A 20,841-nucleotide genomic window follows, 5' to 3' on the forward strand; every position below is an offset into this window, starting at 1 on the left:
GGTACATGGACATACTGAAACATGTCAGTATACTGTTTCAGCATGAAACATATTGTTTCATACAGTATAAAACATACCGAAACATACAAGAAACATGGACATACTGCCTATAGGCCAAAACGTGTACAGCCCACCAAAAGTTTGAAGTGACGATTAGAATGAATGACTTAAGGCTTTGCCCAGCATTGGACTTTCGTGGTCAAGAAGTGTTGATCTACCCGACAAGCATCTCTGACCTTTCTAAAGATGCACCTGAGTGAATTTAAACAAAAGGATTTAAACAAGTGGATTTAAACACTCTTAATTCCTAGCAAATGAACAGGTAATAAGATAACACATGTAATAAGACACTATATTGAAAGACCTTTCAATTTTTTTCGCTTGGTATTTCCTTTCCTTCTCAGGTCTGTCCCACATTCAGGCAGCTAGGTTCTACTTGGCTTTTGAGTTTCAAAAGCTGACTCTTTGGGGAACAGAAAGCTTTTGGCCTAGACAAACAAAGGTGAAGATGTGCAAGGCTTATCATCCAGCTAAGAAGAGAGATCGCCAGTTTGAGGACAGAAGAGAAAAGTCAGAGGGAAAGAGAGGAGGGGTAGACGTGAGGGAGTATTGAGCAAAGGGACCCTGTGCCCCTCATCCACGGGCTGAGGCTGGGAAACGGGAATTAAAGGGTAGAGAGGACCTCTGGAGAGCTGGGGAGGTGGCAGGCCGCTGAGCAGAATGGCTGCGTGGTGTGCCCAGCACATAGGGATTCACATCCCAGCAGGACAGTGATTGTCATTCCACTCTCTGCATGAGGGAAGCAGAGAGCACCCCAGGTGTATGAGCAAGCAGATGACACCACGAACTTAAAAACAGATTTCCTTCCCTCTCCCCGTGCCCTGGAGAACGTGCATGAAGATGCAGCCTGATGTGACGTGAGATTAAGCTTGAGCCCTCCTGATAGAATGAGGTTCAAAGTAAAAACTAAGTTATTGAGACAAATGGAAACCCAATCCTTCTGACACTCAACCCAGGGCTCGTTCTGTGTCCTCCACAGCTCTCCAATCTCCTCCCTGACACATGAACTCTTGACTAACGTTTCCTGACCCAGAAGAGACCTGGGTTCTGACTGGCTCTGCTCTGCCGGTGGGTGAGTGGTTTATGAAGTCCAGGGATCAGCGAGGGACAAGCCCAAATGAGAAAGCATTGAACACCGAAGGCACACCGAAGGCACAAGTGTTTACGGTCTGTGTTACCTGGGGAAGGAAGCTGGAGCAGAGGCAGGACTCTGTGTTCCTAGGCTGAACGTTATCAATGTGTAAATATACCCTCCTTCCAATTCCCCTCACTCTACCAACACCAACACCCCCGGGCATGTGCTCACACTCACACCCCTGTAGGGAACACCAGAAGGAGAGTGGGTGCTGTCTTCACTCACTTGGCTTCTTCTCCCCCCCCCTTCCATCCCAGGCAGAAGCTCCCATCTGACTATGAAGTCTGAGGTGCAGATTCTGGGACTGGGCAGACAACAAGCTGCAGAGGTGGTAGAACTCCGATTGCTAAATGGAGCTACATCATAAAAGGGTTGGGGATTAGAGAAGAAAAGGTTTGAGAAACGGAGTGGGGAAACCGCTGCCAGAGGGAAGCTGGAAAGAATATTTTTGTGGAGAGTTTGAGGATGCAGGCCGTTGGAGGCATGCAGGGTGCAAGAGAATTAAGACGGCAGCGAAAAGAGATTCAAGAAGTGTTACCGGGAGGTGTGAATTGAATCTTCCTGAACGCTTTTTCAGAGGTACCAGATCAAGATGGAACCTTTTTATTAGTCTTGGCTGTTTGGACTATGCTTCTTTGAAAAGTTCTTCACACAGATTGGATCATAGGGGTCTAGAGTTATAAGGGTTAAACTAGCTCTGACATTGTCTTGGTGGAACATTGTTGAATGAAGGCAAGACAATTTGTCCCTTTTCTCCCTCTCTAGCTCCCTGTTCATCCAACTCTGTTCTCTCTTCTTTCCCTTGTTCTTCAAGGAACCAGGGCAGTGATGTGGCTTTAGCCACAGGCCCTAAATCCAGTCTCTCTTCTGCTGTCTTCCGAGAAACAGACAACGGGACCCTCCATCACCCCGACAAACGAGGGCAGAGAGGGCTGCTGCATGCATTTCTATGGCACTGGGAGGAGCAGATGGAGACGCAGGGAAGAGGACCAGACAAAGGGAGAAGCAGGCTGCCCGAGTCACTCTTCCTCTCTAGGACCCTTCAGTATCCATGGAAGATAAGACTCTGGAGCGAAGGAAGGTCAAAGCCAATGATGCTGAGGAAAGCTCAAATGGACTGGGCTCTCGCCCAAATGCCAGCCCTCCCGCCTACCTTCTGTGTGACCGCGCACTGGGAACATGCACTCGCGCCTCAAATCCACACGAGCAAGACAAGGAGAACATGTGCTCACTGCAAACTTCAGCTGTGAAGGGGACAGCTGTGTCTTGCTGCCGTCCAAGGGCCTCAGTTGTCCTGAGCCTGGGCAGTGCAGCAGCCTGGCCCGTTTCAGAGCTAAGTAAGAGCTACCCAGTGATGCAAGCAGGGTGTCCTGGGGAGAGAGAATGAGCTCCCTGTTGCTGGAAGGGTATAAGCAGAGGCTGGACAGTCCACTAGTGGTGGCATTTGCACCTTATATCAGGGGACCTCTGGGTCCCTTCCTTTCTAATCTTCATCTGTTATATTCAAAGAAAAGAGGGTCAATTCAATCTACAAGCCGGATCCGTAACATGATGGTCTTTAAGAGAATCCCATGACTCCTATCAAAGCCGAGGTATATTTTTTTTCTTGGTAAACTAACCCTAGTTCTCAGATCTTTTGGGCCTTTTTAATAAATATTCAGTATTTCGCTCATGCTGTGCCTTCTGCATACAGAATGCTTTGGTCCCTTTTCCCCACTTAGCTAACTCCTCCTCATATATAAACCCTGGCATCATGAAGCCTAGGAACTTAGCTCTCTCCCCTTTCTGCCTTCACAGCTCTCAGCTTGTACCCTAGGGCTTCTCCGGTCCCTTTGGGGGATGCTAACCTCTAGCTAGACCGGATGTCCTCAGATTGCTACTGCGGCTTCCATCTCCCACAACACAACACGGCCTCCGTAGGACATAACCAGGAAACCCAGTTGGATCACTGATGTAGCACCAGGCCCAGGTCGCCTAATTTGCTGTCCCTTCCTCCATGCTCCTTGTGGAACTTTCCCAGTCTAGAGAGTGCTTCCAACACAGCCCTTCTCCCAGACATTGCTCTTCTCCAAAGTGGCAAGTTCCCTGAAGAAGAGGCTAGATTTAGCCCCATTCGATGCAAAGAGCATCAAAGAAGGAGCCAGGACACCTGGGTCCCAGCTCCAGCTTAGGCCCTGTGTGATTACGCTACTCTGCGACTCAGTTTCCCCATCAGTGCAAAGGGGTGATGAGGCAATGCGGAAGATCCACGGTTTCTGAGTTACTCTGTCTTGGCAATTTGTCTAACACAAAGGCCATGAATAACTTGGTTCCATTTACGTGAACATGGGGACTAAGTCTGAAGGTTCCCAGAGCAAGGAGACGCCCACTGTCAGTTTTCAGCTGTTGATCCAAAGGCGATGACTCAAAGCTCTCAGGCTGCACCAGTCTCCAAACGAGAAGGAAAATTGTATAAATCACAAATGGTTTCCTTGTGCCGGCAGAGGCAGGATTGGTGATCATTCCTAAAGCCTGAACAGCAGGTTGCCTCATTTGAAAGCTTTCCAGAAATCCCTCCCATCTGCCACATCATGACACCCACTTCCGGCTCTCCCTCCATGTCTTCGACATGGCTCTCCTGTCGACCTCTGCCCTTCATCAACCTGACTCCTCTCCCGCCTCCAGCTGCCCTGTTGACTCCCAGAGCCTCCACATAGCCGGGCTCACAGTAAGCTCTCAGGATATAGCTTTTGACTTGGCTCATGTTTTGGCTCACATTCCAAATTTGTGGACCATGATTTATGCTCAAGTACACTCAGGTATTAGGTTGAGCTGAGCCAAAGATAAATCCAAGTTTGCCTGTATCCTCTAATAGAATTAATAATATCTCACAAATGTTTATGGTGCTTTATATTCTTGAAGGGCTGCCCCCTCGCCCCCTCCATCCTTATAACACTCTTCAGCAGACAGGGCAAACAACGACATCCTTATTTGACAGATGAGGCAGAGACTATCCAATGACAAGGTTCTTAAGGAGGGAGCTGAGGTTAGAGACAGGTCTGGCTGCATGACTCCTGGTTCAGTCCTCTCTCCCCTGGAAGGGTTTCTCACCTGCAGGAATCCCACAGGGCCACCCTCCCTAAGGAGAGCTCTAAGCAGAGGATGGAGGGTGACAAGGAAGCAAGAGGGGCTTGGAAAGCCAGGGTAAGGACTTGAGCAGGTGCTCCAGGCCAGCGCATGTTGTTGGAAGTGACAAGCGATGCCCCATGGGCGGGCATGCGGGGTGCAGCCCAGGAAGCCAAGAAGCTGAGACCCACGCACCAAGAAGCCCTACAATGCTTGAGGAGCAGCAGAGGTGTGGGCGGGACCCGTGCAGCCAGCTTCAGAGAAAGGGAGCACCCCCTCCCTAGAGAGCTCTGGGAGGGACCCATGGTGCCTGAACCCTCGAAGAAAGCTGATCCTTCAGCCTGCAGGCTGTGGGCAGGACCAGAGGAAGAGCCTTCCCAACAGCGATGCCCACTTCCGTCCATCTGTCCCACTGCCAAGATGTTTCTATGCACTGTGGCTTTTCTGGTTTTAGCAAAATGGGAGGTTTACCAGAGGAGTGGCTTCTGTGAAATCCATCAGGAGATCACCTGGTTCCAAGGTAAAGGCACCACCTCGGTCAGAGGGACTCTATGAAGGCAGACAAAATACAGACCAGTTAGTGACAGCTCTAGATTGACAGCAGAATTTCATTAGAAAACACAGGTGTTCCCCATGTCTCCTTTCCACGCTTTCTAAGAGTGAACTCAAAGTCATGCCAACCCCCCCCCACACACACACACATAGTTCAACAAAACGTTGCCAACAAACTCCAACTGTTTTTTATGAAAACTTAATGGGTAGAAGCAGGGTGTGGGGTGGAGAACCGCCAGTGTTTGAAGCTGCAACCAATTTTTCTTAAGTACTCTGAGAGCTTTTTGGTCTTTTGCCGGGTGGGGAGAACAGTTCAGAGTCCTTTGGATATGGAAAGAGGGAGCAAAGACCCCCATCCTGCATCCGGAGGGTCAAGGCCCCAAGGCTCTAAACTCATTTGCAAGGTAGTGAGGCAGCTCTTTATGGGGGGAGAGGGATACCTCTGAAAATCACATTCATTTCTTGGGAAAATGTTTTTTCCTCTTGCCCTGAGGTCTCAGCAGCATGGGGGACCTTGAGGTCCTTTGTGGGGAAAAAGTAAGCTTCATCACCTTGGACGGCCAGAAGAGGGAGCCCTATGGCCTCCGGTAGGATGTCGCCCGCATTCCCCACTGAACTCCCTTCTGTTTTGCAAATGTTTTCTCTTCGTTTCCACCATAGTTTGTGAAACATGACAGGAGCCTGTGTCTGCACTTGGGACAAAGCAGTACAAGGGACTCCACACAGCAGAGGGGACCCGACTGGGGATACCAGGAGGTGATCTACAGAAAAGTAGGAGCTTCAGTCTGAGGGGTCTAGACAGGTTCCTCTTGAGGAATATTCCCAGAGACATTGGGTGGGACCTGGTGAAAGACTGGCTCTGGTCACGCAGGATGTGGATCTGGCCCATTGGTGTCAAGATGTTACCAGGAGTTGTGATCCCTGAAGCTGCAGAAGGCTCGGGCATCCAGTTTGCACAATACTTTACTGGACCTGACGCCAGCCCATGAGCTGGGTAGGGTGACAGATCTTATTCCCATTTCTAGGAGGAAGAAACTGAGGCTTGGAGACAATGGCTGCAGAGTGACTACTCATTTGAAGCAGCCATAAAGTGTGTGAAAGGAGCAGTTGGGAACAGAGTCCTAGACTCTGGTGGGAAGTCCTAGACTCTGTTCCCAGGTTCCCACCCCATCTACACACCATTCCTCAGTGGGGTCCACGGACCAAGCCACCTTTACCTCAGCATCTACTTGGAGAGCAGTAGGTTGGAGTGTGTTTGGACCAGATGCTGAAGAGTGACCACAGCTAAGGGTCACTCAAAGAAAACCAAGAGAAATGTCTTGTGTGAGGCCTTTGCCACAGCCCATTCACATCACTGGCAATTTCCTGAAATTTCAGACTGACAAATAGAATACCATTTCCCATTTTCAAACTATTGACAGGCTGGCCAACATACGGAATGGGAAGGAGAGACATCTTTGTTTTACTCCTCCAAATTTGCCATGATGGGAGGAAAACCCATTCCTTGCTTTCTGACTAATAGCTTACATAGGGATGATGATATTCTAAAATCAAAATTGCCCTCAAAAATCTCTTAAATTGCCCTTACCATGTGCACGGCTTTATATTATCCTAGTTGTCTCTCATAAATGGTTAGCTTATCTTTGAGCGACAGTTATATTAGGTTGGTGCAAAAGTGATTGTGATTTAAAAGGTTAAAAATAATTGCAAACAAACAAACAAACAAACAAATAATTGCAAACACCGCTATTCTTTTTGCACCAGCCTCATATAAAAAACATGCTTTGGTGATTGCTATGTTGTTTTACAAATACACAGAGTTGATTCTACATGGCTGCCACACACTTAATTTATACTGAATTTCCAGCAAGGGCATCTACTCCTAAAGGCTTTTCCCCCCCATACCTGGGCTCCTGGGGACAGCTGGCTCTGGCCTTCTGAATTCTGAGGTGAGCTGAGTTTGTGGACCTTGGGGGACCCCAGTGGCACTGAGACTTGTGTGGTGGTGGCCGTGGCAGTGTTGGCTGTCGTCGTGGTGGTCACTCCGACTTCCTCAGCCAGATCTGGAGGGAGGTCGTCTTCATCACTGCGGTTACTAAAAGCACATGAAGCTCTGCTCATTACAATAATAAACAGGCGGTGGGGAGGGGAAGGAGGGTGGAGAGGAGTGGGACAGTGAGGGTGGGGGGTGGGGGCCCCCAAACAGATGTCTACCAGAGGTCCCACCGACAGGATCCAATACATTGACATTTTTGCCAAACTACATGGGGGCTGGATTTCCTATCACTCGCCAAGGGATTAAAAAAACTTTTTTTTCATGAAAAGACATGCATACAATATTATTATTTTATCCATTTGTCAGTGTATAGCTCAGTGGCATTGAATACATTTACAGTGTTGCGTAATCATCACCATTATCTATGCCCCAAACTTTTTCATCATCTCCAACTGTAAATCTGTACCCACGGAACAACAACCCCCCATTGCCTCTCCCTGCGGTCCCTAGTAACGTCGGTTTTGCTTTCTGTCTGGATGAATTTGACTCCTGTAGGTAGCTCATAGAAGTGAAACCATACAACGTATGTCCTTCTGGATGTGGCTTATTTTACTTACCATCATATTTTCAAGGTCCATTCATTCATGTGGTAGCCTATGTCAAAATTTCATTCTTTTTATGGCTGAATAATATTCCAATGTATGGACAGACAATATTTTACTTATCCATTCATCTGTTCATGGAAACTTGGGTTGTTTCCACCTTTGGGCTATTGTGTTTCTGTGAATATTGGTATGCAAATATCTGTTTGAGTCCCTGCTTACAATTCCACTTAGGAATGGAATTACTGGGTTGTATGATAGTTCTTTAACTTTTTGAGAAATCACTAAACAAAGAAATATTATTTTAAGTGGCCTCCTGTAGGAACCCACTGCTCTGAGTGAAGGATGTAATGGCCCCCTTTGTGGTGTGACAGCAACTGTTCCTTTGGTGTGTTAAACTGGTTACCGGGGAGGAATTGGGCACACTTGTTTTGGAGCCAAGTAGCTCTGGTCTTAGACCGTCTCTGATGGAATGTGATGATGCAGGCAAAGGACACTAGAGGGGCAGTCACCATGAGAGAGAAGTCTGGTTGGCACCCTGGGCTCATCTCCAGCTTGGGTTTGTCGGGAAGGTTGGACCTCCCACAAGGTCTGTCAAGGCTGGAAGCCCTTGTGATCTGATCATCCTGGTACAAGACCACAGCAGCACCGTGGATCCCCTATTCTTAGTACGAGCAGTATTTTCTCAAACTTAATAGAAACTAAGACAAGTCCCTTATCCCCTAATGCCAACCAGGTTGTTGCCTGAGCAGTAACATGGCTAACTCAGCAGGCCTGAGTACTCAAGCCCTGCACATTCCAAAGGAACCACTGGTCATTGACAAGCTCCTGGGTGAACCTCTGGGCCCTTGGAATATCCTGCTTGGTAAGAGTGTCTTTATATACCCGAGACCTTGGGCCATGCCATATCATGTATGCTGCAACGTGATTTATGACAAACGCCTGTTTTTGTATGTACACCTGGGGTTTGGGGTCATATGGAATCATGTTGACCTCTGGGGGGCTGGAGACTGAGTAGTTAAGGTGAGTCACGTGGGTGTTCCACGCCTACCTGACTGACCCCCAATAAAAACCCTGGATGCCAAGTCTCGGGTGAGCTTCCATGGTTGGCAATATTTCACATCTGCTGTCCCACGTTGTTGCTGGGAGAGTTACGCATTGCCCATGTGACTCCTCTAGGAGAGGAAAACTGGCAGCTTGTGTGAGGTCTTCCTGGACTCCACTCTATGTGCCTTTTTCCTTCGCTGGTTTAATCTGTATCCTTTTACTCTAATAGACCATAACTGTGAATAGAACAGCTTTTCTGAATTCTGTGAGTCCTCTAGCAAATTGTTAAATGTGAGGGTAGACTTGGGGGTTTGAACAAGTAAGTGGGAAAGTTAATAAGATACAACGAATTTGGATACATGCTGATGAAGTAAATCATATCAGTTACATTAGCCCGTTTAATTTTCACAACAAGGCTATGTTATGATCCTGTTTTCAGAGAAGCAGATGATCTTCAATGGCTAATTGTGAAATTACTTGCTCAAGGTCACATAGCTAGTTAAGTGGAAAAGTGGGGTTATAATTTATTTTTACCTTATTTTAAGAAATTGTAACCTGAAAAGCACAGTTAGTTGTTTAGTTTTACATAAAATGTCATTTAAAAAACATAGCTCATCTTTCACAGCAAGAAGTCAATTGATACTGTCTAAAATTGAAAAAGACTCCAAATTCTTAATTTTTTTTTATTCACCTTTTGTCTTAACTTAGAGCTTATGGCAAAGCAACTTATATCTAAAGTTCAGAAGGTCTTTAAATTTTTTAAATTACCTCAGCTTCTGAGGTAAATTCATGTTAAATTCGTGAAATAACACTTTAAAAGTAAAAGCATGATTATTTTATTCGAGATGATCTTTTTTTAATTTTAACAATATGTATGCATAGAAAAATGCCTAAAATAATAGTCATCAAATGGGAACATTGCTGATTTTTGATGGTGTGATTCTAGGGAATTAGTTACTTCTCTCTTTAGACTTCTCTGCCTTGCTTGAATTTTTTTAGACTTTTACACTATGTTTAAATAAATAAGTAAAGTTGTAGTTCTGGAAAAACATAAAGCAGCTCATCATTTTCTAAACATACTAGGTTTGAAAAGAGTTTCTTTAAAGGAGGCAATTTGGTGAGCCAGTTAAATTTTCTTTCTTTCCAGGCCATGTAGTCGTCATTGTTTCCAACATGATTACATATCCTAAATGGGTGACAGTAACATTGAGTTTCAAAATGTAAAAGGAAAGGCTAATCCTTACAGCTTTATCCTTGAGGGACCAGATTTTTTTTATGGTTTAGTTTGTCCCCCAGAGATCGTTAGGACTATTAATTATTTGAATCTTACTTGTTTTGTCCTTCCTAGGAAACACAGCTGCTATACTTTCCAGACGTTTCTACTAAGGCTAATGTGTTTGCCCTTAAAAAAAAAACCCTGCCTCTTCTCCCTTTCACAAGGTGCAAGTGGTAGGCCTGAGATGGCTGTTTGAGAGTTGCACCTGGAGTAACTCTCCTTGCCCTACATTTTGCACTCTGTACCCTTAGATTTGACCTTTTCTCAGAAGTTTTCAGGTCCTGGAGAAGAAAGGAAGGGGAACTAATTCATCCTATGGCCAGGGCACTGGCTAGGAGCTTTATCTACATTAGCTCATGTTAACACTCACAAAATTCCTCAGAGGTAGGTATCATCTCACCTATTTTACAGATGAAGAAAGAGAAGTTCAAAGACTAATTTCCCCAAGAGCCACCAGCAGTCAACTAGCTAGGGCTCTACCAGGAGCCTCTCTCACTCCAGAGCTCCATGCTTTCCAATGCACCCAAAGATGCCCCTGCAGCTCACTGAACAATGACACATCCAGGCCTGGTGCCACAGCCAAGGTCAGGAAATGGGAACTGCCATTGTGATTGGTACTGCCATTAGCATCACCGCCACCATACTACAGCATTTACCTGTCTTCTTTGGATTACAATTATTTGCAATCTGTCTTGCCCGCTAATAAATTGTGAGTCCTCAGATGGAAATTGTCAGTCATTTTGTTCCTCCCCCATGGTGGGGGAGGAGCCCGGTGCCCATGGTAGGTAGCCAGGAAACTTGTGTGAAACTGAACAGAACTGGGCAGGCCTTGGCAGTTCTGGGACACTTTGGGAAATGGCTCCTTCTACAGGTCTCATATTGTTCAGTGATTAGCTTTGGCTCTGTTGATAGATCATGCTGCTTTTGCACTAATATGCCCATGGAGGCGGCTTCTGATATGGCTTCCCACAAAACCCGTTCCTGGTTTTCATGCTCCTGTGGAATCCTCTCCCCTTGAATGTGCGCTATCCCTAGTGATTGCTTCTAGTGAACAATGATGGGATGTCATTTCTGTGGTTCGGTGACAGACGGCTGACTTTCGCCTTGCTAGCACTCTCTCTGGCTCTTCTTGTGTGCTTTTTCTGATGGAGAAAACCAGCGAGGCCCACATGACTTAGAGACTGAGGGAAGCCACTTCCAGCCAACAGCCAGCAAGGAACTGAGGCCATCAGTCCAACTGCCCTCGAGGAACTGAATCCTATCCCAAACCTCATGAATGAGTCTTCAGATGAGACGCAGCCCTTGCCAACACCTTGAATGCAGCCTTGTGAGAGCCTGACACAGAAGACCCAGCTACGCCCTGCCTGGACGCCCAATCCATAGAAACAGTCAGGTAATAAATGTGCATTGTTTTAATTAAGCCACTAAGTTTTGTAATAAATTGTTCACAGCATTTAATAATGAATACAGATGCCAACTATGTAGTGTTTTCCAGGAGAAAAGTCTAGTCTCATTATGACCTAAATTGGAAATAAACTATATTTTTGGGATAGCCATTTGGGAATGATGTAAGGGGCTTAGAAGCCTTCACAATTGAACATTTAGCATCACCTTTGTTGTTATAATTGAAAAACTTGCGGTAAGAACTCACAAACTGTATTGTCTTGTTAACTTCCTCACTCGGGGAGGCTTGATTTCTGGCTTTTCCACCGCTGGTTGGGTCGTTTCCACACGTATAGGAATAGGACTTCTAGAGACATACCAAAAAACAGAACAACATGGTTGCTGGAGAAGAGGGGGACAGGGTGATGGGTAATAAAGGTGATAGGGGCTGAGAGATACAAACTTCCCATCATAGAATAAGTCACAGGGATATAATGTACACAGCACAGGGAATAGAGTGAATAATATCATAATAACTTTGAACAGTGACAGATGGTTCTAGACTTATCATGGTGATCACTTCATAAGGTATATAAATGTAAAATCACTTTGTATACTTGAAATTAATATAATATTGAATGTCAACTATAATTTTAAAATAAATAAATCAGTAAACAGAAACAAAAAAGAACAATACCAACAAGAATGTTTATGGCTTTGTTTAGGCTGTAGGGGGGACTTCTTTCTCCATTAATTTATACCTTAATAAAATTAATAGTCAAGATAGCCATTGTTTTCTCCTCTCCTCTCCACTTATTAAATATAATTTTTAAAATGTTATATAGAAAACTCAAAAACAAAATCGAATCATAGGAAAGAAAATAGCAAGCAGGAACTGAATAAAACAAGGGTAGCACATAAAATTTCCCTGCCAAAAAAGCCCCTCTTCAATATCAGGGCTTGATTCATAACCAGGTTTTGCTAGTAAAATGAGTAAAGGGAAACCTGCGGATAATCCATTTTTACTTCCAAGTAATCTTGTAGCTATGTTTAAACACATTTAGAATATATGTATTTAAAGCTAAAGAACCATAAGGTATTTAACGTGAAAAATGCATAATCAGAAGATCTTTAAAACTTGCTCTAAAACATTTTAATTCTATGCATATATAAAAATGTTAAAAATTAAATTCCATTTTTATATTTCCTCAAGAAAATATGCCAGATAACCAGTGGGCCCTACTCAAAACAGTAATTTTAAGGAAAAGCTTTCCCACATTTTTGTTGTGGTCATGACTAATTTCATTTTAAAAATCAGAAATTACCTTCTGGGACCAAAGGACATCAAAACAAGTTCAGGTCCTCAGCAAGGGACCTCTGGCAAGTTAACACTTGCCAGAAGTTAACACTTCTTGGCCTCCATTTTCTCTTCTAGTCAGGGCCTCATATGGTGATAGGCATGTGGCTAGAGTTGAAGCAATGTTTGTTAAATAAACACATGAATGGGCAAAGAAGGGGTTTGGAGTCCATTTATTCTGAGTTTATGATTTCTTCAAGCTGGAAATCCCGAGTCAACTGAATAGAGTCCCTGGAAGAACTCATAGTCTACTAGGGAGCACATAACTTGGCTTGGGTGGAATGGCTGGCATCTGGAAAGCTTCATGGAGGAGTTTATCCTTAACCAGATACAGGGAAGACTTCCAAGGTGGGAGACAGAGTGGAGACCTGAAACTGCTGATGGGTAAGCCCACGGTAGACGGGCAGGGGATGGAGAATACAGGGGAAAAGCAGGGGCTCGTTCATGAGGGACCTCAGGCTGAGCTGTTTACATTGAGGGCATTGGTAGTCACTAAAGGTTCTAGGCAAGGGAGTAGCATGGTCAGACTTGCATTTTAGGAATGCCCTTAGAGCAACAAAGAGGATGCTGGTGAAGGGAGGCCAGCTGCGAGCATCTTAGAAGGCTAGCAGTCGTCATCCAGGATAAGAAAGGGTGAGGGCTTGAGGTAGGCCATAATTAGGGCCATGAAGAAAAAAGGATAGATGTGGGAGATAATATGCAAGTCAATTTGACAGGACTTGGTGACCAGTTGGATGAGGGCATGAGATAAGAGAAAGTCAAGGACTCCCAGGTGTCAGGTCTGGAAAACAGGTAGGCAATAATGCGATTAATCAAGATTGGAAAATAGGTGAAGAGATAGTAGGATAGGATAGGAAGAGATGAATTAAGGTTTTGAAAAGTCCAGAAGGCAGCTGGGTATTTGTTTCTGGAGTAAGCCAAATTTATACCAAGAATACGGACTGGGCATTATAAGGTAACATAGAGAAATATTCGTTTTATTTTTAGCATCAAATATAAGAATTCCCCCAGGGTGGGTAGTGGTTCTTAGATCCTCTTGGGTGCTTATTGAAACTCTGGTTCCTGTCCCCACTGCTTCCTCCCCATCCAAAGGATCTGAAAAGTCTGGAGTAGGACCCAAGAGTTTTTGTTTTTAACAAGAGACTGGTGCAATGATCCCTGGACCCATTTTAGGAAATTCTATCATAGGCAGACCTTGCCCGTCTTAATAGACTGCCTGCCAAGGTACCAGTGGGGCTGCCATGATCTATAGGTTATTTCTCAGGCTGAGAAAGGAAGAGTTTCTGTTTTCTATGAGATCAGGAAAGAAAGGTTTTCCTCTGGGTTTGTGTTAGTGGTGGCCTGGAAGCTTTAAAGAACATCGGTGATTGGTTCTTATACTGTCAAGGACGTCAGTATGAGGAGCGTGCCTACGGACCAAAGGAAGAGTGTGAACTGAGCTAGGACAGCCAGCGGAAGTCAGGTGAAACAGGGCCTCTCATGTGCTGATAAGGAGTCTGGACTCCACCCTGCAAGCAAAGTGGTATCTTCAAAGGACTTTAAGCAGGGGAATGACAAGGTCAGACCTACACACTTGAGAAGCAACTCAAAGTGATTTCTTTGTTAGAACAGCAAACAAGCAGGCTTAAGGCTTGTTTTGAGGCTTAAAGGAAGTTGTTTAAGCCAGTCTTTTTCTCTCTCTCCAGGCTCCCATCTTCTCAGTTTTCTTCTTCCTCTCTGATTCTATGAGCAAATGCCCTCATGAGGAATGTTTCGAGGATAACGTTGATGATACAGAGAGTATTGTTTCCCCATTCAAACAAGAAGCAACAGACCTTACATTAACATCCTGAAGACTGGATTTCTTATTGACATGTACAAACGTTGATTCCTCTTTTCCAACCTGTGAAAGAAAACAGGCAGTTTAGTCAAAATTGAATACCTTGACATGCAAAACTGGTTTCAAGTCTCCTACATTCAAAGGATTATAGAAATGTGAAGGTGGATCAAGGAGGTAGTTCATCAAGCACTCCGTCAATAACAAACATTCTCTGGTGTTTATGTAAGTTAACAACAACAAAAAAATGTTTTCTGAGTCATTCCCCATCATGGGGATTAACACTTAATCATTCAAAAGCTGTCAATGCTTGCCTTCATACTTTTATTGAGCACCTGGTATGTGCCAGCTCATGCTTGAATGAGAAAAGGAAGGTGTGGGAAAAGCCAAACCCACAGTTTAATCCCCCACCTCACATTATAGATCAGGAATAATAATCAGCTCTATGCTCACGTAGCACTTACAGTTTATAAGGATTTCAGAATCTGTCCTTTCATGTCAGTGTAACGAGCCTGGGAGGAATTGTGTCATGTGATTTTGATAGAAGCCTTGTCCTCCTCCCTCTGGTGAGTTCCACAAAGCATGGTGGGGGAGGAAGGGACACCCACTCAGCCAGCCTGGGCAACTGAACACACACTGGAAGGCAATGGGACATGCAGCCATCTGCTGCCCTCGTGCCCATCACAACGTACAGAGCTGGCCCTTTCACTGACTCAATTAAAAACTGTACACCAGTTAACAACTCTTTATATTAAAATCTCTATTTACTTAACAGGTGTGGTTACTGTCTCCTGGCTGGACCCTGACTGACACATATGGCATGTGTCTTTCTTGCATACGGCATGGAAGAAATTCTGTGGTGTGACATCAAAGACACATATGTGCTCCACGTACCTGGGCACTCACTCGAGAGGCATTCTCCAACTGGGCTTTCAAAATGTTACACTTCATATGATCGGCCGCAGGAGAAGGCAAAAGTGGGGTCTGAAGGGTCTTCTCAGAAACTTTCTTTTCTTCGGCCTGTGACCCATAAAAATACATGCAAGAGAAAAAAGAAAACATGTTCAGTAACCTCTCCCATTAATCATAATTGCAAATAACACATAGACTTAAACATACAGTGACAAGTATGTCACTAACTCCTTATATTTGTACCAGTGCTTTTACTATTTGCAAAGAATTCACAAGCACATCCTCTCGTTCTTGTGAGAAGTAGGGAGAGGACGCATTAGGAAGCTCATAAGCCAGAAGACAGGGTGAAGGTTCAAAGAGAATGACTCTTCCAGAGTCATACAGCTAGAGCCAGGGGCCAAACCATCCAACTCTGAGTTTCCTACACCCCAGTGCAGTGGTATTTCCCTCATAACTGCTACCTCTTACATATAAATATTCAATTCTGTGACTTGTTGGGTCAAAGGAAAGAGTACAAAAATATTAATAAGTTGTGATGAAAAATATAATTCTCGATGAGAAATTTGTGTCTAGGTTACCTCATTGTAGAGTGTCTCAGACTTCCATAATTTGATATCACCTTTACTATTTTTGTCACTTCCCATGTATTAACTGAAACACATACCTGTAATTCATATGCTCCATCTCAGGGGGATTACCCTGGGACTACCTATTTTAAGTATGTCCTAAGCAATAATATCTGAAATCATAGGCTTGGTGACTGTTATATTTATTATAATATACATTGTGATAATTACCTAACCATTTCAAAAAGCTCAACCATGTATATAACCTGAAAGCATCTTAGATGGTACACTCTAGGAAATAATGTCTTATTATTAACCATACCTATTGTGATCATTGCATATCCCAGTGTTAATATCGTGCTTGGCACATAGCAGGTGCTCAATAAATACCTACTGAAGAAGATTACAATCATATATATAGTTATTATTAGAAGAGACATGTGTTTACTAGGAAAGATATAAGATCATATGATTGTTAAGTCAATTTAGTGATATCAGGACTTAATGTAGAATGTTAGCCACAATGCACCAGGGCCAGAACAAAATGTTCTAAAGGCTTCAAATGTTTCAAGTTGCAAAATTAATCTCATTCACTAATTCAAACATCCTATGGAGCACCTTGGTCCACATAGCAGGCATGTTATGAAAGCCCTAGAGGAAGTATTGGGCAATTGGCGGGTTGACATGATTTAACGAAGAAAGGAGGGCGTAGAATGCAGTGTCTCAGTGGGACCTCCCAATGCAGAGGAACATTTGGCAGAACAAACAAGACTCATCAGTTCCATGTAACAGCAAGATGAGCAGACAGAGACTTGGGTTTGAAATCTCAGCTCTTTCACTTACTAGCACCATAAAACAAAGATAATGATGATGATAATGATGATGATAAAAAGAAAAATAATGCCAGTAGCCCACATTTACTGAGAGCTTATTATGGGCCAGGCACTTAGTAAGCATTGACTCCTCTCATTTACCATGCCATGTGGAGGTAGATACTGTCACTATTCCTATTTTATAGATGAGAAAAAGCAAAGCAGACAGATGGCAAGTCATATGCCCATGGTCACACGGGAAGTTCGCAGAACAGCCAAGATTCACACCCAGGACTGGGTGAAGAGCCCTGACCAGTCAGCCACACTGGTTCCCCTCAGCCTCTCTGAGTCTCACTTTCTTTCTTCATAAAATTATTATAATGGTCAAATGAGAAAATAAGATACAAATGGCACTTTCACGTTAGATAAGAAAATATAATTTTAAAAGAGCATCAGATATGAGGACACTAATGATCCTAAACCTTCAAATTGGGAATAAAGAACTCTGACTCATTTGACTGGACTCAGTATCTTAAAAGACTTAGCCATTTCCAAAAAAGCAAATAAGTAACTTATTTATTCTGCAAGATGAGCTTTACTGTACAGCTTTAGGATAAGTTGTCATATGTTTGTAAATCCTGTTACATGAAGATAATTGTTCACTACTAGAATGGGTGTGTGAAGAGTTAATATTTCAATTACATTTAATTTTGCAGAATGATATGCGGGGATACAGGAATTAAATTGGTCCGAAAGCCCATTTGAGGTTTTTTTGGGGGGGAGGGGTGAAGGGGAACAGGACTTTATTGGGGAACAATGTGTACTGTCAGGACTGTTTCCAAGTCAAGTTGTCCTTAGTCTTAGTTGTGGAGGGTGCCGTTCAGCTTCAAGTTGTTGTCCTGTCAGTCTTAGTTGTGGAGGGCGCAGCTTGGCTCCAGGTCCAGTTGCCAGTTGTTAGTTGCAGGGGGCGCAGCCCACCATCCCTTGGGGGGAGTCCAGGAGTTGAACCGGCAACCTTGTGGTTGAGAGCCCACTGGCTCATGTGGGAATTGAACCAGCAGCCTTCGGAGTTAGGAGCATGGAGCTCCAACAGCCTGAGCCAGCAGACCTGCCCCCATTTCAGGTTTTTGACAATTGCTTAAGTGGATATGGTTATATTCACTGTAATGGCCAAAGACCTACTTTAAAAAACATTGAATGCTACTAAAATAAGAAAAGAATAAGAATTTAGCATTGATTTTCTCCTGGTATTGAGCAATTCTAAACTGCTTTTTAGACATAAAATTCAAGCTAGCTTGTTCATCTTTGATCTGGACAAAGCAAGAGCTACTGTTCAGCTCTACTAATTGACTCAGGTAGAGGCCAATATAAATTTTGGAAATTTTAGTATCATTACATGAACATTTTGCATAAAAGTCACCTTTAGGGGAGACTGCATCTGGATTACAGTAAGACCACAATTTCAGCCTGGAGAATGTCTGCGAGAGTGCTGTGCTGTCTCTCTTTTGCATGAATACAGTTTGTATTTTACGTTCAATTTGAATTGTGGAAAGATACTTTATCGTTCAATATGGAAATACAGATTTCAAAACATACACATCAATGACACTTGGGCTTATAGTTGAAAATAATCCATCTGTTTGGGGATGTCAGTTGAGGATAAAAAAACTATCAGCTAAAGTTTTAAATTGTTTATATAATTGTTTACATATTTGAAATCTGATGAAATTTAAATTCCTGTGATAATTTTGTGTACCACTTTGGAACTAGGCAGTGAAAATGACTGCTCACCATTATAATTAAAAACAGGAACTTATGCAAACCTTAGAAGAATCAGAGGATTCTCAATCCTTGAGGCTGGAAAGAACCTTAAGAGTCATTGAAGCCACTGGCCCCAATTGTGGCATCATGATAAGTTGTGAGGTCTGCTGCAAGGAATGTTTTATTCATGATAAAGCATCATCGTGACAAGTAATATACTTCGCTTATGTGATAGGAAAAAGTCAAGGTTATCTGACATCACTCCAGCCTACTGGCTTACTAATACATTTCTTTAAGTGAAGGAGAAAAGAGGGGCGTTATAGCTTGAGCTCCAGGGAAATGCTTAATAACTCATAGCTGTCTCCGCTTTGCCTTAACCCAGAGCAAACCATTGATGTTCATGTTCCACCAAATACTTGTGGTGACTACAAATGGCATACAGCGTGTGCGTTCTCTGATACTATATGCTATTATATGCTATACTTCCTCCCAAAATATGTTTGGATTCTGTCAAACTCTGGGTGAAACCCCTGTTGAAACATTTATTGTGTGTATTGCATTCTATTAGTTGAAAACCAAGAGACAGAGATAGCAGACCAATCCAGGGGGCACATCAGGCACAGTGTTGACTCCCCAGGACCTGGTATGGGCCTGCTCAACAAAGGGTTGTTGATTGAATGAATAAGTGCCACCCTGAAGGAGGACTTCTTTCCAGCTGGCCATCGGGGAGGGTAGTCTAGAAGAAAAGTGGGTGAGCGGGGCCTTGAAGTTGGGGTCCCATTAGGGATCAAAGGGAATTCAGGCTGCTCTGTGGGGGGACAGGGGTACAAGGGAGTGGAAGAAATGACCCATGAGTGAAGAAGACTATTCATTTGGGGACTTTTAAAATTCAAATATGTGTACAATATTGGTTCTCAACCAGGGGCGATTTTGTCTTTCAGGGGACATTTGGCAACGTCTGGAGATAATCTGGTTTTCACAGGTTGATGGGGGTGCTACTGGCATCTAGTGGGTAGAGGCCAGGAGTACTGCAAACATCCTATAATGCACAGGACAGCCCCCACAACAAAGAATTACCAGCCCAAAATGTCACTAGTGCTGAAGTTGAGAAAACCTGGTGCAGAAAATGAAGAAACATGTTGACATGCAAAGGGTGTTGGACCAGGAGTCAGGGGCCCACGGATTCAGCCCCTGCTGGGTGACCTTGAGAAAGTCATGTTCCCTCCTCTGGTCTCAGATGTTGAGAAGGTTGAACTACATGATAGACTGAATCCAGCACCCGCATTCTACAGTTCTAAGATAAGGCAGCCCATTTGGATTAAGAACAAATCGAGCCAAAAGAGAACTTGGCTTCTGCCCTGCCCCTCACTCCCTTTTTAAATTATTCCCTTCCTTCCATCAGCAAACAGTTCCTGAACATCTATTCTACCAGGCACAGTCAGAAAGAGATAGGAAGTGCTATGGACTAAACTGTGCCCCCCCACCAAACAAAAAAAATCATATGACGAAGCCAGACCCCTAGTGTGATGATATTTGGAGATGGGGACTTTGAGAAGTAATTATACTTAGATGGGGTCATGAGATGGGGAACCTCATGATGGGATGAGTGGCTTTATCAGAAGAAGAAGAGAGAAAAATCAATCTGGCAAGTGGGGACACAGCAAGGTGACCTTCTGCCAGCCAGGAAGAGAGCCCTCACCAGGGAACCAAATCAGCTGGCACCTTCATATTGGACTTCCCAGCAAGAAATCAATGTTTGTTGTTTCAGCCACCTTGTCTTTGGTATTTTGTTATAGCGGCCTCAGCAGACTAATGCGGAAGGGTAAAGATGGAAAGAGGGAAATGAGGACGCGTCCCTCATGGAGCTTTGTTAGAAGGAGGGAGACACCGCTAACACGCAGGGCCAGCCTGTCGTCCTCAGCACTGAGGGCAGTGTCTCATGCGGTCATTGACCAAAAAGAATGTAAGCGAATGTTTGCTCCTAAGAGACATGCTGAGCAGAAACATCAGAAAAGATTGAGTCGGAACCCCTCTAAGACAAAGGCACAGGGTTTAGGAGGCAAGCAGGGTGGTAATCAGAGGTTTGACGTGCGCTCCAGGTGCACGCTCATCACCCCGCTTCGGTCCTCGGCACCTTATTTATGTTGATGTGCAGAGCAGGCCAGGGTCCAGCAGCCTTCGCAGTGTCCAGTTCCAGCTTCTTTAGATGGGCAGCGGCCTCGCTGAACAGGGCAGGAGCTCCTGGACTCAGTTCTACAAGGGGCGGGGTGGGGGGGATGAATAAGAAAAGGTTGAAAGGACAGAGGGAATATAGGTGGTAAAAGACGCTTGCCAGAAACTGACCCCAGCACCCTTTCTGCCTGCCTCCTCCTCCAAACTCAGCTTGAATCTGTTGAGTTTTCGCTAGCTGATGGGGTGTGAGAATAGCTGTGGTCAAGGTTTCAAGGCCTAACTCTCCCAT

At 44.3% G+C, this 20,841-nt stretch overlaps 1 protein-coding gene across 4 annotated transcripts in view; it reads right to left on the reverse strand.

Moving 5' to 3' along the window:
* Positions 1 to 20,841, reverse strand: part of EPB41L4B (erythrocyte membrane protein band 4.1 like 4B) — a gene marked incomplete at its 5' end in the record, with an annotated part of 116,984 nt that overhangs the window by 13,208 nt on the left and 82,935 nt on the right. For 2 of the 4 annotated variants that reach the window (XM_081067676.1, XM_081067674.1), the window contains 6 exons: positions 4,772 to 4,849; positions 6,758 to 6,938; positions 11,425 to 11,523; positions 14,328 to 14,395; positions 15,224 to 15,349; positions 20,515 to 20,633. In XM_081067676.1, coding sequence (XP_080923802.1) covers positions 4,772 to 4,849; positions 6,758 to 6,938; positions 11,425 to 11,523; positions 14,328 to 14,395; positions 15,224 to 15,349; positions 20,515 to 20,633 — 671 coding nt within the window. Of the gene's footprint in view, positions 1 to 4,771; positions 4,850 to 6,757; positions 6,948 to 11,424; positions 11,524 to 14,327; positions 14,396 to 15,223; positions 15,350 to 20,514; positions 20,634 to 20,841 lie in introns of all 4 variants that reach the window. The other 2 variants (XM_081067673.1, XM_081067675.1) reach the window with 1 other exon arrangement.

The sequence above is a fragment of the Rhinolophus hipposideros genome (genome assembly GCF_964194185.1).
Source record: "Rhinolophus hipposideros genome assembly, chromosome: 11".
Classification (NCBI taxonomy): Eukaryota; Metazoa; Chordata; class Mammalia; order Chiroptera; family Rhinolophidae; genus Rhinolophus; species Rhinolophus hipposideros.